The 15,046-nt window shown below is 39.0% G+C and overlaps 1 protein-coding gene across 14 annotated transcripts in view; it reads right to left on the minus strand.

Annotated features, from left to right (window-relative positions):
* The window catches only part of MACF1 (microtubule actin crosslinking factor 1), a 346,247-nt gene that overhangs the window by 147,773 nt on the left and 183,428 nt on the right, over nt 1-15,046 (minus strand). For all 14 annotated transcript variants that reach the window (XM_082387379.1, XM_082387380.1, XM_082387378.1 and 11 more), the window contains exons 21-26: nt 12,570-12,722; nt 10,621-10,775; nt 6,967-7,093; nt 6,385-6,568; nt 5,798-5,967; nt 341-519 (exon numbers count right to left, since the gene is read on the minus strand). In XM_082387379.1, coding sequence (XP_082243505.1) covers nt 341-519; nt 5,798-5,967; nt 6,385-6,568; nt 6,967-7,093; nt 10,621-10,775; nt 12,570-12,722 — 968 coding nt within the window. The remainder of the gene's footprint in view (nt 1-340; nt 520-5,797; nt 5,968-6,384; nt 6,569-6,966; nt 7,094-10,620; nt 10,776-12,569; nt 12,723-15,046) is intronic.

Here is a 15,046-nt window from a genome sequence, read left to right on the forward strand (position 1 = left end):
CACCAGGGAAGCCCTAGTATTTAGTTTAGATGAAAAATTTTCTTTCTTTAGTGTCCCTTTTTCTTTTTCAAAAGAGGTATCTAATCAATCAGAAATGGGGTTCAAAATAGTCCTAAAACTGTCAATCAACTCCCCTTCTGTATTCCTGGCATTTGTTCATTGCAGCCCAAATGAACCCACTCCGTGTTATTTGAAACTAAAGCCAAGGTCTCTTTTTATTGGTACAAGCTCTTTTTATGGGTGCACTCTCCCTGAATTGTTCATGAAACATTCCAGGCACTTTTTTTTTCATCTGAATGGAAAACATTGCCCTCTGGACCCAAATTCTCAGCTCACTCACTTGTTCAAATAGACAGTGGAGAGACCATACACATGGTCCATTTTCTCCACCAGCAGATTGAGTTCTGAGCGCAGAGTTGGGACACTCGAACCAGATGGGGACTGATGGAGAAAGCTGCTGCATTTCGTGGAAACAGCATCCAAGTCTGACCTCAGTTGCTGCAAATCCTCCTGGGTGTGCTGTCAGGAACAAGACACACAACAAACACAGAGACAGAATTGAACAAAGAAGTTAAAAAGAAGTCCTTGTTCATAATAGCAAAATATTGGAAACAAACCAAATGTCATATATAGGAGAATGATGGAATCAACTAGGAAACAGCAATGCAGGGGGAGCTGGGGAAAGAATATAGACAAGTAACTTCTGAACAAAGAATTGACTGTAGGCATACCTTCAGGATAAACACAAAAAGAATTACATTAAACTCTAGTTAGTAGGTTTGCTTTTTGTAATACTATGAGTTAGCAGTTCTGAAACCATTATCTGTACATGTTAGAACTGAGCAATAAATAAATTTACTGTGGATAATGTGAAGGAGGTTTTTCAGTCTTGGGGGAGTTACATATATGGAAAAAGGAAAGAACAGAAGAAGCCCTGAGGTATTGGTTTGGAACTGGATGGAAAGAGATACATACGAATTCGTGATCACTTGTACACTCTATCTGCTGAGCAGGCCTAGAAGTGGACACCCCAATAAAAATGAGCACACTCAGCACCTGATCTTGGTTTCTAAATAAAGGAACCTAAAAGGAAGCAAGACTCTTAGGAGAGACGCTGATTCTAGGGTTGGGAATGGTAAAGGCAAGAGGAACCCAGAAAATCCTGTTTTATTGAGAAATAAGAAAGCACTCAAAGAATGAGGAGGGCATGTTAAAATGACACAGGACCCAGCTTGAAGGGGCTCCCAATGGCTAAATTTGGGAAATTTTGAACATCAAAATAAAGACAGTAGCAAATTATTATACAAACCACTGAATTAAAATAAGAATCCATAAGTCCATACTGACATAACAAAGGAAGAAAGGAGGGAATGGGGGAGGCAAGTTCTTCCCTTTTGATAGAATGGAAAATTTTAAATGTAAAAGGAATGACAGAATTAGAAAATCACCTTTTGGCAAAAGTCATACTAATAATTAATTCGGTCAGAAAACTACTAGAACTAATCAATGAATTTGTTAAGGCTGCAGGATACAAAATTAATGCACAGAAATCTCTTGGATTCCTATACACTAAAAATGAAAAATCAGAAAGAGAAATTAAGGGAACAATTCCATTCACCCTCACAACAAAAAGAATAAAATACCTAGGAATAAACCTACCTAAGGAGGCAAAAGATCTGTACTCAGAAAACTATAAAACACTGATGAAGGAAATCAAATATGACATAAACAGATGGAGAAATATACCATGTTCTTGGATTGGAAGAATCAATATTGTGAAAATGACTATACCACCCAAAGCAATCTACAGAGTCAATGCAATCCCTATCAAACTACCAATGGCATTCTTCACAGAATTAGAACAAAAAATTTTACAATTCATATGGAAACACAAAAGACCCTGAATAGCCAAAGCAATCTTGAGAAAGAAAAACGGAGCTGGAGGAATCAGCCTCCCTGACTTCAAACTATACTGCAAAGCTACAGAAATCAAGACAGTATGGTACTGGCACAAAAACATATAGATCAATGGTACAGGATAGAAAGCCCAGAGATAAACCCACACACATATGGTCACCTAATTTACAACAAAGGAGGCAAGAACATACAATGGAGAAAAGACAGCCTCTTCAATAAGTGGTGCTGGGAAAAGTGGACAGCTACATGTAAAAGAATGAAATTAGAACACTACCTAACACCATACACAAAAATAAACTCCAAATGGATTAGAGACCTAAATGTAAGACCAGACACTATAAAACTCTTAGAGGAAAACAGGAAAAACACACTTTGACACAAACCACAGCAAGATCTTTTTTGACCCATCTCCTAGAGAAATGGAAATAAGAACAAAAATAAACAAATGGGACCTAATGAAACTTAAAAGCTTTTGCACAGCAAAGGAAACCATAAACAAGACAAAAAGACAATCCTCAGAATGGGAGAAAATATTTGCAAATGAAACAACAGACAAAGGATTAATCTCCAAAATATACAAACAGCTCATGGAGCTCAATATCAAAAAAACAAACAATTCATTTAAAAACTGGGTGGAAGACCTAAATAGACATTTCACCAAAGAAGACATACAGATGGCCAAGAGGCACATGAAAAAATGCTCAATATCACTAATTATTAGAGAAATGCAAATCAAAACTACAATGAGGTATCACCTCACACCAGTCAGAATGGCCATTATCAAAAAATCTAGAAACAATAAATGCTGGAAAGGGTGTGGTGAAAAGGGAAGCCTCCTGCACTGTTGGTGGGAATGTAAACTGATACAACCACTATGGAGAACAGTATGGAGGTTCCTTAAAAAACTAAAAATAGAACTAATATATGGCCCAGCAATCCCACACAGGCATATACCCTGAGAAACCATAATTCAAAAAGAGACATTGCACCACATTGTACCACAATGTTTATTGCAGCACTATTTACGATAGCCAGGACATGGAACCCACCTAAATGTCCATCTGACAAATGAATGGATAAAGATGTGGCACATATATACAATGGAATATTACTCAGCCATAAAAAGAAACAAAATTGAGTTATTTGTAGTGAGGTGGATGGACCTAGAGTCTGTCATACAGAGTGGAGTAAGTCAGAAAGAGAAAAACAAATACCATATGCTAACACATATATATGGAATCTAAAAAAAAAAAAAAACAAAACCTAGTAGCAGGGCAGGATGAACCTGCTAGCAGGGCAGGAATAAAGACGGAGACATAGAGAATGGACTTGAGGACACGGCGGGGGAGGGGGAAGCAGCGGCGAAGTGAGAGTAGTATCGACATATATACACTACCAAATGTAAAATAGTTAGCTACTGGGAAGAAGCAGCATAGGACAGGGAGATCAGCTCGGTGCTTGCGATGACCTAGAGGGGTGGGATAGGGAGGGAGGGAGGGAGGCTCAAGAGGAAGGGGATATGGGATGTATGTATGCATATGGCTGATTCACTTTGTTGTACAACAGAAACTAACACAGTATTGTGAAGCAATTATACTCCAATAAAGATCTATTAAAAAAAATCAGGGCTTCCCTGGTGGCGCAGTGGTTGAGAATCTGCCTGCCGGTGCAGGGGACATGGGTTCGAGCCCTGGCCTGGGAAGATCCCGCATGCCGCGGAGCAACTGGGCCCGTGAGCCACAATTACTGAGCCTGCGCGTCTGGAGCCTGTGCTCCGCAACAAGAGAGGCCGCGATAGTGAGAGGCCCGCGCACCGTGATGAAGAGTGGACCCCACTCGCCGCAACTAGAGAAAGCCCTCGCACAGAAACGAAGACCCAACACAGCAAAAATAAATAAATAAATTTATTTAAAAAAAAAATCAAAAAAAAAAGAAAAGAATCAACAATAGATACTATAACTGGTTGGTGAAAGTTTGATGTAAAACAGGATATTTACATAGTCTCAAAGTATCTCTTCACAAGATACTTAGTAATCACAATGAGGAAAATAGCAACAAGTGATAAAAGCTATCACCAGTAATGGGACAAATCAACATCACATGCCTCCTGATAGGATGCACCAAGGACATACTATCACTTCTATGGTATTCCTGCCAAAAATGTATAACCTATATTTAATCTTGAACAAGCCTTAGATAAACACAAATATGGGGACATTCTATAAAATAAATGGGCTGCACTCTGCAAAAATGTTAAGGTCATGATAGATGATGAAAAATCAAGAAATTGTTTCAGGTTAAGAAATCTAAAGAGACGCAGCAACTAAATGCAATGTGGGATACTGCACTGAATCCTACACCAAAATATTCTTTTTTGGGGGGGAATTATGGGAGTGGGGGTACTACTCAAAAAGGCATTTATTAGGTCAACTGAAGAAATTTCAATTAAGGTCTTGGATAACAGTATTATACCAATGTTCACTTCCGATTTTAATCACTGTCCCATGGTTATGTGAGACTATCCTTGTTTTGGGAAATGCACATTGAACTATACAGGGGTAAAGGAGCACCATGTTTGGAAGTTACTCTCAAAAAAAAAAAAAAGATTATTATCAATATTATGTATACATATGTAGAAAAAAATGATAAAGCAAATGTAGAAAAATGTCAACATTTATGGAATCTAGGTGAAGGTTATATGAGAATAAAAACTTTTCTCTATATCTGAATCTATTCCAAAATAATTTTTTTTAAAAAAAATGGTCCTTTAGAAGAGCTCAATATTAACCTGTATTTCTTTGACTGTCCTATTTTGCATGACTACAGAATAGTAAAAACACTTTAATATGAGAATTGCAGGTGCATATGACATGCCTCACACAGACATATTAGGTCCTTCTTGACCAAAAAAAATTATACTGGGCTCACATCCTCTTCTCCAGGCTTAGCAATTACTGAGAAATTTCTCAAGTTGAGAAAACTCACTCTTCATTAGGCATTCCTTTCCATTTCCTTTAAGCTCCCAGATCAAATCTAACATTCTTCATAGAGCTCCCTCAACACACCCCAAGTAGAAATGTTCCAGTAACACTCCACATTCCTACAGCAATGTTTGCTTGGCAATCTGGAAGTACACTAGGTACTATCTTATGACATCTTTTATACTTGAAGCCTCTAACTGTAACTTTAACCTTTTCTTCTTCTTTACACTAGGAGCCAAAAGCAAGGAGCTTTGGCTTACTTTCTTTGCATGCCCATGAGAACTTAATAAAGCAATTAATATTTGCTGCTTTTATGTCAAGAATACAACCCCACATTTTTACAGCATTCTACTTTTCCAGGAAGCTCATGATATGTACTATATCACTTAATTTTCAAAACAACTTGTGTGACTCATATATTACTACCTCCATTTTATAAGAAAGGAAACTAAGGAAGAGAATTTGCTCAGTCACAGAGAAGGTGTGTATCAGAGCCATAGTAGAATCTGAGTCTTTCCTTACTATTTTTAGAGTCATGTGACGGACAGTAACCATGTCACAGAATATAAAACATATCAATACATATAAGGGAGAGAGCAGAGAGCAGCATCTCTACTAAGTAGTCTTAAAATATGTAGCCCAAAAGCAGCGCTTAGAACAATTTGCCAGTGTCTGCCTTCCCAACTGTGTAGGAAACTAATCAACATTCAGCAATATCCTGGGAGCTGAAACTATGCTTTTCCATGGGTGAAAGGCATTTACAGGCTTCAGGGGAGAATTCTGGAGTAGGATTGCCATGAGTCTGTTGCCTTATTCCTTAGGATCCACACTCTCTTGCCCTCCAGTTCATTCTGAAACTGTTTACTCTGTATCCAGCACCCGTTGCTCTTAGGGCTTACCTCTTGTTCTGCGATCCTTAATGCACTGTCCTGCCGGGCATCTCTGTCAGTCCTAGAGCTGGCAGGGGATTGAATTCGTTTGATTAGCCTCTGTTCACAGTCCTCCAGGCGCAGCCGGATATTCTTCAGCTCTGAAATGTACATCTTGGCCACAGTTTCCTCTTTGTCCTCTGTGAATGCACAAGCACAGAAGACCATTAAGCACGACAACAGAGATCAGCAAACCTGAGAACAACACTGGTTCCAGCAGACCTGATACTCCATGAATGAAAGCAAGGCCTTATGCGGGGAACCTTCTGCCTGTTCCCAAACTCCCTGCATTATATACTAATCTTTAAGGATCCAAACACGTAATTTCCACAGGAAAATGTGATAGGTTGATAAGCAATAATGAATGAAATATGGCCTCTTCTTCCATGATCTCATTTTGAGAATTCATCTCTACAAGTTTTTCTCTATCTCAAGTTTTTTTAGCAACTCAAGTGGTAAAAAGGTGGTGATGATACTTTCTAGTTTATATGAAGGGTCCAGCAGCACCCTTCAGGGCTCTCATTCCACTTTCCTCTCCCTCTTCCCAAGGCACACACCATTCTCCATGGACTTCATCAGGTGCTGGAAGTGGGTTTTACAAGCCTCCACCTCCTCTTCCAAGTGCAGACGGTCAGCCACTGAGAAGAGCGCCGAGTCACGGCTCTCCTGCAGAAAGTCTTCGTAGTGGGCCTGCAGGTTCTTCATAACCTGGTGGTACTCCCCAGGTGCTGAGGAGCGGAGCTGCAGAGAAAAAGCCAGAGGACATTTCAGTGGAATGGGAATGTAATACAAAATAGTACACAAACCATAATTATAAACATGCTGATTTTTCACAAATTGAACCTGTCCATGAAATCAGCATTCAGATCAAGAAACAGGACATTACTAGTATCTCAGAAGCACTCTTTGTGCCCTCTTGGATGTAAACCTTAATGATGGTTAATTCAACAGTATTCCCCTACTCCACACACGTATGCAAAAGTTTCTGGTTCCTAAGAGCCTCAAGCCCCTAACCCCAAAACGGTATCCCTGACTCCATTTTACACCAATTGGGTGAGTAGGAGTCTCACAGTAAGAAGTTCCTTCTGAAAAAAACTTGCCAATAGGTTCTGAGCCTGTGGTAAAGCTGTCATAATTACCTTTTCCAGGTTCCAGGTCTTTACAAGGTCAAGGTCCTTCCTCAGATAGTTCCAGGAGATAAGGCTTTTGGTGTTAACATGTAGCTGATGCCAAAGGGCCATCACCTTCTGATAAGACTGCTCCACCCTACAAACAACACAGAACCTGGCTATAGCTTTTCTAAGGCTTCAGCTCCACACTAGAGACCTTCTAAGGAGAAAATGTGATTGCCTTAGCAGAACTGAGCTTATATGCTGAGCAGAGAAAGGCAACAAGTCAAATACTAACAACACAGGAATCTTTAGACCTAAATAAATTGAGATCCTCAAGCAATTTGCTACACTATTATATACACTATGTCAGCACATATTTAGCAATCTCATAAATGTTACCTGAATGTAATATAATTATGAGAAGTTAGAGAGAGGAATACCCAGGGAAGGCAATGATAGAGAAAAATAGAGACAAAGTAACTCCATTTGAAATTGCTGGAAAATGACAACAATGCTTAAAAAGCGATTTGCTGTGTTCTGTATTTTTACAAAACCGCTAAAATGTTTAAAAGTTAATAGCAATTTAAGAAGTTCACCTGGCATATAAAACGAAACTGTAGTGTGAAGGGCTTAAGAAGATCTTTTTCTTAGCATCCCATACCTAATTCAATCTCAACTTACGGATGACTTACAAACTCAGATACACAGACACACTCAACATACACCAAATTACCTTGAATTTCTTCAAGCTAAGAAATGTAAGAATAGGATGGAAATAGAAAAGGATGGAAAACTAGAAGCTAGGATGTCAGACATTAAACCCATTAGTTTAACTTTCCGTTTTCCAAAAATCCCACTAAAATGACTGTAAGGTTGACATAAAAGTTCAGAAAATCTCAAAGAAGAATAAAAATACAGAGGTATAAAAAACAGAAAGAAAATAAGAGAAAATGAGAGAAACAGTTCAGGAGGTCCAATAGCTGACAAATGGGAGTTCTTGAAAGCAAGAACAGAAAAAAAACATAGAAAAGGAAATAATTAAAGAAATAATCCAAGAAAAATTTCCCCAGATCTGAAAGATATGAGTTTCCAGTTTGTGTTCAGGGTTAGCACGAGAAAGGCTCACCCGGAAAACACAGCATCCCCTTCAAAGATTAAAGACAGAGAGGAGTTTAAAATCTTCATAGAGATAAAGATTTCATTCAAAAGGTTAAAGTATTAAACTGTTCTGTATCACGACTGTGGTAGAGGACACAATTCTACGCATTTGTCAAAATGACAGTATTGCTCACTACAAAGGGAGAATTTTACAGTTACATAAACTTAAAGAATGATAAAAAATGATAATCGTACTGTACTTCTCAACAACAAACCCTGGAAGCTGGAAAACAGTGGGACAGTGCCTTCAAGGTTCAGAGTGAAAAGAATTTCCAGAAGAATTCTGTAACTGACCAATTCATTATGAAGGGAGAAGAAAGACATTTTCAGATATGACAGGATTCAAAAAATTTACTTCTGCACTTTTTTTCAGCAAGCTACTGGAGAGTGTACTCTCCCAAACCAGGGAATAAACCAATAAATAAGACTTAGAACCTAGGAAGCAGAGGGTCCAACACAGAAGAGATGTAAAGGGAATCTTCAGGGTGAAGATGAAGGGAAATGCCAGGGAGGCAGTAATGAAGCAGGCCTACAGAGCAGGTTCAGACTGGAAAAGGAAGACAGAATGGTTCAGAAGAGACGTTTCCAAGAGAAAATAAAACTGAAAATTACCTGGTGTTTGGCCATACTAAGAAGCCTTTTACAGTAAAATAGGAGAGTTTGGGAATAAATTCATAAGATACAAATAGACAACTAAGCAAACGTAAAAACAAAACAATTATCAGCTCTAAGGAAACATAAAGTTATACAAAATAATTTGTTCATACATATATTCAATCACCTAACTCGTTCATTCTTTTCTTTAACAACCATTTATTGAGTACCTACTACACGTCAGGTTCTAGGTGATGAGGATACAGAGGTAAACAAAACAGACAAAAACCTCTATTCTTTTAGAACTTCTAAGGGGAGGGGAAAGGCAATAAACAAATTTATAATCTTTTGGACAGTATTAAGTGTTCTGGAGAACAATAAAGTGTTCTGCTGGGGAGAGGAGATAGAAAGTGATAGGCAGTGAGTGGGGTGGTAGTATATGAAGGTGATTAGATGAACTAAAGATGTGAGGGAGTGAATCACGTTAATATATGAAGCAAGCAGAGGCAATGCAAAGGCCCTGAGGCAAGAGTATGCTTGTAGTGCTTGAGAAACTGGAGCTGAGCACAAGCAAGGACAGTGGCAGAGGATGATTTAGAGAGGTAAGACATGCTTGGGTAAGGCTTACAATATGCCCTAGAGTACTATGCGGTTCAGCTATAAACAACTTAATGTAAAAATAACAAACAAGATACCGATTTTAAACAAAAATCATGACATAACTACATTTGGAAGATGGGTAAAGGAGAAGTGAATTACAGGTGTGTAGAAAACTAATTGTTAGAAAACTAACTGTTAATTTCCTAGAGCAGGAAGACAATAATTTCCGAAGTTGAAAAAAAATTAAGAAGTAACAGGAAAAAAAATCACATTATTTAGACACTTGATGTTAAAAACCAGAAAAATCTGCTCAAAGAGTTGAAAACAGTTCACTTTGGGAAGCAGAACTCTGGGGTGGGGGAGGTGATTGCTAGTTTTTACTATAAGTTTTGTGGTATAATTCAACTTTTTAAAATCTTTATACATATTTCAATAAAATATAAAGAAGAAAGCTAGCTGTCAGTACAAAAATCAACTATTGAGAGATAACTGTTTATAACCAAGAATTATTTAAAAAAGAATTATCACTGTTCTTTATCCATTCACCTGTCGATGGACATTTAGGTTGGTTCCATGTGGCACATATATACAATGGAATATTACTCAGCCATAAAACAAACGAAATTGAGTTATTTGTAGTGAGGTGGATGGACCTAGAGTCTGTCATACAGAGTGGAGTAAGTCAGAAAGAGAAAAACAAATACCGTATGCTAACACATATATATGGAATCTTAAAAAAAGAAAAAAAAAAGGGTACTGATGAACCTAGTTGCAGGGCAGGAATAAAGAGGTAGACATAGAGAATGGACTTGATGACATGACGTGGGAAGGCGAAGCTGGGGCAAAGTGAAAGTAGCATTGACATATATACACTACCAAATGTAAAATAGTTGGCTGGTGGGAAGCAGCAGCATAGCACAGGGAGATCGGCTTGGTGCTTTGCAATGACCTAGAGGGGTGGGATAGGGAGGGTGGGAGGGAGGCTCAAGAGGGAGGGGATATGGGGACATGTGTATGCATATGGCCGATTTGCTTTGTTGTGCAACAGAAACTAACAAGGTATTGTGAAGCAATTATACTCCAATAAAGATTAAAAAAAAAAAAAAGAATTATCACTGAATATATCTCAATTGACCATAGCATTTACTGAAAATCTACTATGTGGCTGGCAGTACAAGACTTGATATCGTAATAGGAGGTCTTTCCCAAAAGGATCTGCAAAACTTGGTCTCTCTGTTCAAAATCACAAACGCAGATTCATAACCTCCATCAGTTCACCCAGCCAAACAGCAGAGGTGGAAGTACAGAGCGGCAGTTGAGCTGAGTTACCTGCTGGCCATCTCCATGGCATCCTTATTGGGTGGGGGGATAAGGAAGCAGACTGATGGCACCATTGCCTCATTCCCTGTGGGGCTGATCACTTTCCACTTGGTCCTCTGTGAATTATCTTCCAACACACACTCATCGTTCTTGCAAATAGTGATCTGAACAGACAAATTTACAAATCATTGCTAATGGATAAACCAACAACCTATTATTACCTGGTGGCTGATCCCAAGGCTATGAAATCCTTAAGGAAAAATCGTTTTGGAGATCTCCAATCGTTTGGAGTTCACCTAGGGAGAGTTTCTGATTTAGACAAAAGGATAATGTGTATAAATAAACAACCTAGGGAAAGTTGTGAAATGAAATAAATCAAGGAAGCAACTGTTTATTAAATGCCTGTTACATGTCAAGTAACTCAGTATATGAAATTTATAAGGAGACTGTAAGACCTGAAAGAGCAATCTCTCTGAACCTACAACCAACAGGGTAAAACTTAAAGGGACATAATACTCACAACTTTGCATTTCTGATACTTCTTCTTCCTCCCTTCCTGTCACCCCACCCAAATCCCTGAAATGTTTAAGCCTTGAAATCACCAATTCTTTCTCTTAGGAGACAAGTAACCAAAAATATCATCTCTATTTTGTAGACAGAAATACTGAGACAAAGAAAAGTACAGGAAAAGTTCATTTGTTCCTTTGTATAACAAATATTATTGAGCCTATTATGTGCTTGGAAGTGTGCTATGCCATTAGAGATAAAAATGGTTAAAATGATAAGCCAACAAAACCATGGTCTATATTCCACATATTCTGATGCAGTATTTGGTTACAACACTGTGTGACAAATGCGATTTACCAGGGAATGCATGGAAGGCATGAGGCCCAGTCTTGGTTAGAGAGGTAAAGAGATTATTCAGGACCTTAAAGCCACATTAAGGAATTTAGACTTTCTACACAGAAATGGGGAATTGTTGTAGGACTTAGGCAGGGGAGTGATGTTAAAAAAAAAAAAAAAAAAAAAAAATCACGCTGGACTTCCCTGGTGGTCCAGTGGTTAAGACTCTGCGCTTCCACTGCAGGGGGCGTGGGTTTGATCCCTGGTTGGGGAACTAAGATCCCACATGCTGCGCGGCGTGGCCAAAACAAAATTAATTAATTAATTAATTTTTTAAAAGACCATGCTGGTGGTAGGATAAAGAATGCATTGAGGGCTTCCCTGGTGGCGCAGTGGTTGAGAATCTGCCTGCCAATGCAGGGGACACGGGTTCGAGCCCTGGTCTGAGAAGATCCCACATGCCGCGGAGCAACTGGGCCCGTGAGCCACAATTACTGAGCCTGCACGTCTGGAGCCTGGGCTCCGAAACAAGAGAGGCCGCGATAGTGAAGAGGCCCGCTCACCGCGATGAAGAGTGGCCCCCGCTCGCCGCAACTAGAGAAAGCCCTCGCACAGAAACGAGGACCCAATACAGCCATAAATAAATAAATAAAAAATAATAATAATAATAAGAATGCATTGAATGGGGAGGCTGATGCAATGATCCAAGTGAAAGAAACTTAGTGTCTAACTTGTAGTAGCAGCAGGGGCAGAAAGAAGTACACTTGAGGGATACTTATTTACAAGGTATTGATACTACTGACTTGATAGTCCTACTAGCTGTGGGGAATAAGAGGGGAGGAGTCATGGATCTCTCCTGGGTGCTACAAAGCACCGTTTCTATCCACACTTAGGCAACTGGGTGGATAATGATGCCAATTACTGAGGCAGGGAGCAGGTCAAGATCATAAGAGTTGAGGCTTATTTTTTTCATGATAGAAGAGATTTGAGCATGTTTAAGTTCTAATAGAAGAATTCTATCATTTGACCTTTCCCTGTTATCATAACCCTAACTGAAGGCTTCCCTTCTCCCTTGCTTCCTTCTGGAGCGGGAAGTACCCTTTCCACCTCCTCACCTCGATCTGCCGGTAGTCACAGATGGCCTTGATGGAAATGGTGCTCTTTAGCACATGGTCGGGACTGCGTGGCTTTAGCTGAACAATGGATTTTGATCTCCCAACAAGACTGGCAACGGAACTCTTGGACTGTATAAGCTGCTCCTTTTCATCCTACAAAATGGGAAGAAAACCAAAAAGACATTAATGTTGCTCCTTGGGAGACTCAGTCAACAAAGAAAACTGAATGCTCCACTCCCTCCGAGAATGTCACTTCTCGGTTAAGTAGGGATCCTTGGTGGAGCCATCTTAGAAACATAGGGATAAAGAAAACAGCAGAGGATGCTTCTGTCTGCTACCAAGTGCTTTTATGCTCAAAATTTGCAGCGTTCTCCCTGTGTCCTTTTCAATGAACCATAAAGCCACATGCAAAAACAAATAATAAATAAATTTAAAAAAAAAGAATTTCTAGCTGCCAAATACAGCTATACAGCTAACAAAGGAGTTTGCCAAATAAGGTTCAGAGAACATGGAAGTTAAAAACAATGATAATAACTAGGTTGTGGTTGTTATTATTATTCAATTTCTCACTGGTAGAAGCCAGTTCTTGCCTCTCTGCTTAGGAGAAGCTAGAGTTGTGCTCTTTTAAACTTTTCTTTTTTTAAATAATGTTATCTCCCAAGCTCTATTACAAATATTTTACTTTCTTAAATTGAATCAAACTTTCTAGAGAAAGATCTTAGCTCTTCAACCAACAATCTATAAACCAATGCTGTTGGTGAAGGTACTGGGACAAATGATTTAAGGTTTGCCTTTTAGAGTCTTGCTGTGCTGTATTTATATAAATTTGATTGATTTGAAAGAGGTCTCATGCAAAATTGAAATACTCAAGTCTCTGCAAACCCAATTTTCTTAAAAACTAATGAACTTCCTGTCAACGAAATTGGTAGCAATCTACTACCAATTCCATTAAAGAGTAAAAGATAAGCTTTATCTCTTAACCAGGATGTTTCAAGCCCATTTTGAGGTATAAAAAAGTCCCCGGAAGAGGGCTTTCTTAGGATGGAAGTAGATGTGATGAGAGTAAAGAGTTAATAATGTTAAGAAATGCCATTAAAGAATTAAGAATATGCAAGTATGGGGAGGGTGGGAGGGAGGGAGATGCGGGAGGGAGGAGATATGGGAACGTGTGTATATCTGTAGCTGATTCACTTTGTTATAAAGCAGAAACTAACACACCATTGTGAAGCAATTATACTTCAATAAAGATGTTTAAAAAAAAAAAAAAAGAATATGCAAGTAAATAAAAAGAAATGCTTAAATAAACTACCTGTGCCTGTCCCCGGGAGCATGATTGGAAGAAATACAACTTTAACTTATTAGTTAAGAAAGAGGAATGGAATAGGTCAGGGAGACAGCCACACTGTTCCATTCTTGAGAGCTGGTCTACCCATTTCAGGTTCCTTGCAATAAAGAAGTCAATTTCTGTCTAACCCACAGCCAAACGTCTCAAGCTCCAGAGACCAAGTGCTCAGCGTGGTAAAAGGTCTGAAAAGAACCAGAAGCCATGACAGATGCTCCCGAACCTGACGGACAAGCTGAGGACAAGCTGAGGAGCAGACCCAGGTGACTTCATGCCCCGATGACGCCGCCAACCCGATGCCCCTGACCTGGAGAGGAGGGAACAGAGCAGCGACCCTCGAGAAGAGAAGATATGACAACAATTGCAGAGGAGTTACCCTATGACAGGAAGGTACTCTGTGGGAGGGAGGAGATAATAGCCACGGATTATTAGATTCCTCCTTCATACTTGATGTACCTCCAAGAGCGACATTCTAGAGACAACATCGGAAAAGTCAGGTCTTTACCCTTCATTCCAAATTAATTAAATTCACAGGTTATTTGCTCAGGTGAAACACTGAATCTAAACCCACTCATAGCTTTACAATACCTGAAAGTGTTTTTTAAAAAATCAGCTCATGTTCACTAATTCCCAAGTCTCACCCACGAATAAAATGACACTGTTTTGGGTTATTCTGGTTCTCTTATTTATAATTTTCTACTGAAACGTGAGACTACTCGCATTTCTCACACAGGAAAAGTAATCTCCCTATTACATATACATTTCCATCTTAATCAGAGTTGTAGCTGGAGCCCTGTCTTGCGAACTCTGTGTACTATATGCTCAATAACTATAAGTAGTCTGCTGGTGATTTTACTACCACCACCCCTGAAGGAATAGTTCATTGGAGAAAATAAATGTAAAACTGATTTGGATTAAATACTACTTGCAAAACTATTTTTAAAAAGTTAATACCACTACATAAATAAACTGAACAAATACGGCATTACACCTATATAAGATTTTAATGTTTCAAATACCTCATCATTACCGAAAGAAAATTCCCAAGGAGGAAAAAATTGGCTCAGGTCTAGTTCACTGGTGTTTTGTTTTATTCTCTTTGCACGAGAGAGCAAAAAAGAATTTGGTGCCAGCT

The sequence above is a fragment of the Balaenoptera borealis genome (assembly GCF_965194805.1).
Source record: "Balaenoptera borealis genome assembly, chromosome: 1".
Taxonomy (NCBI): Eukaryota; Metazoa; Chordata; class Mammalia; order Artiodactyla; family Balaenopteridae; genus Balaenoptera; species Balaenoptera borealis.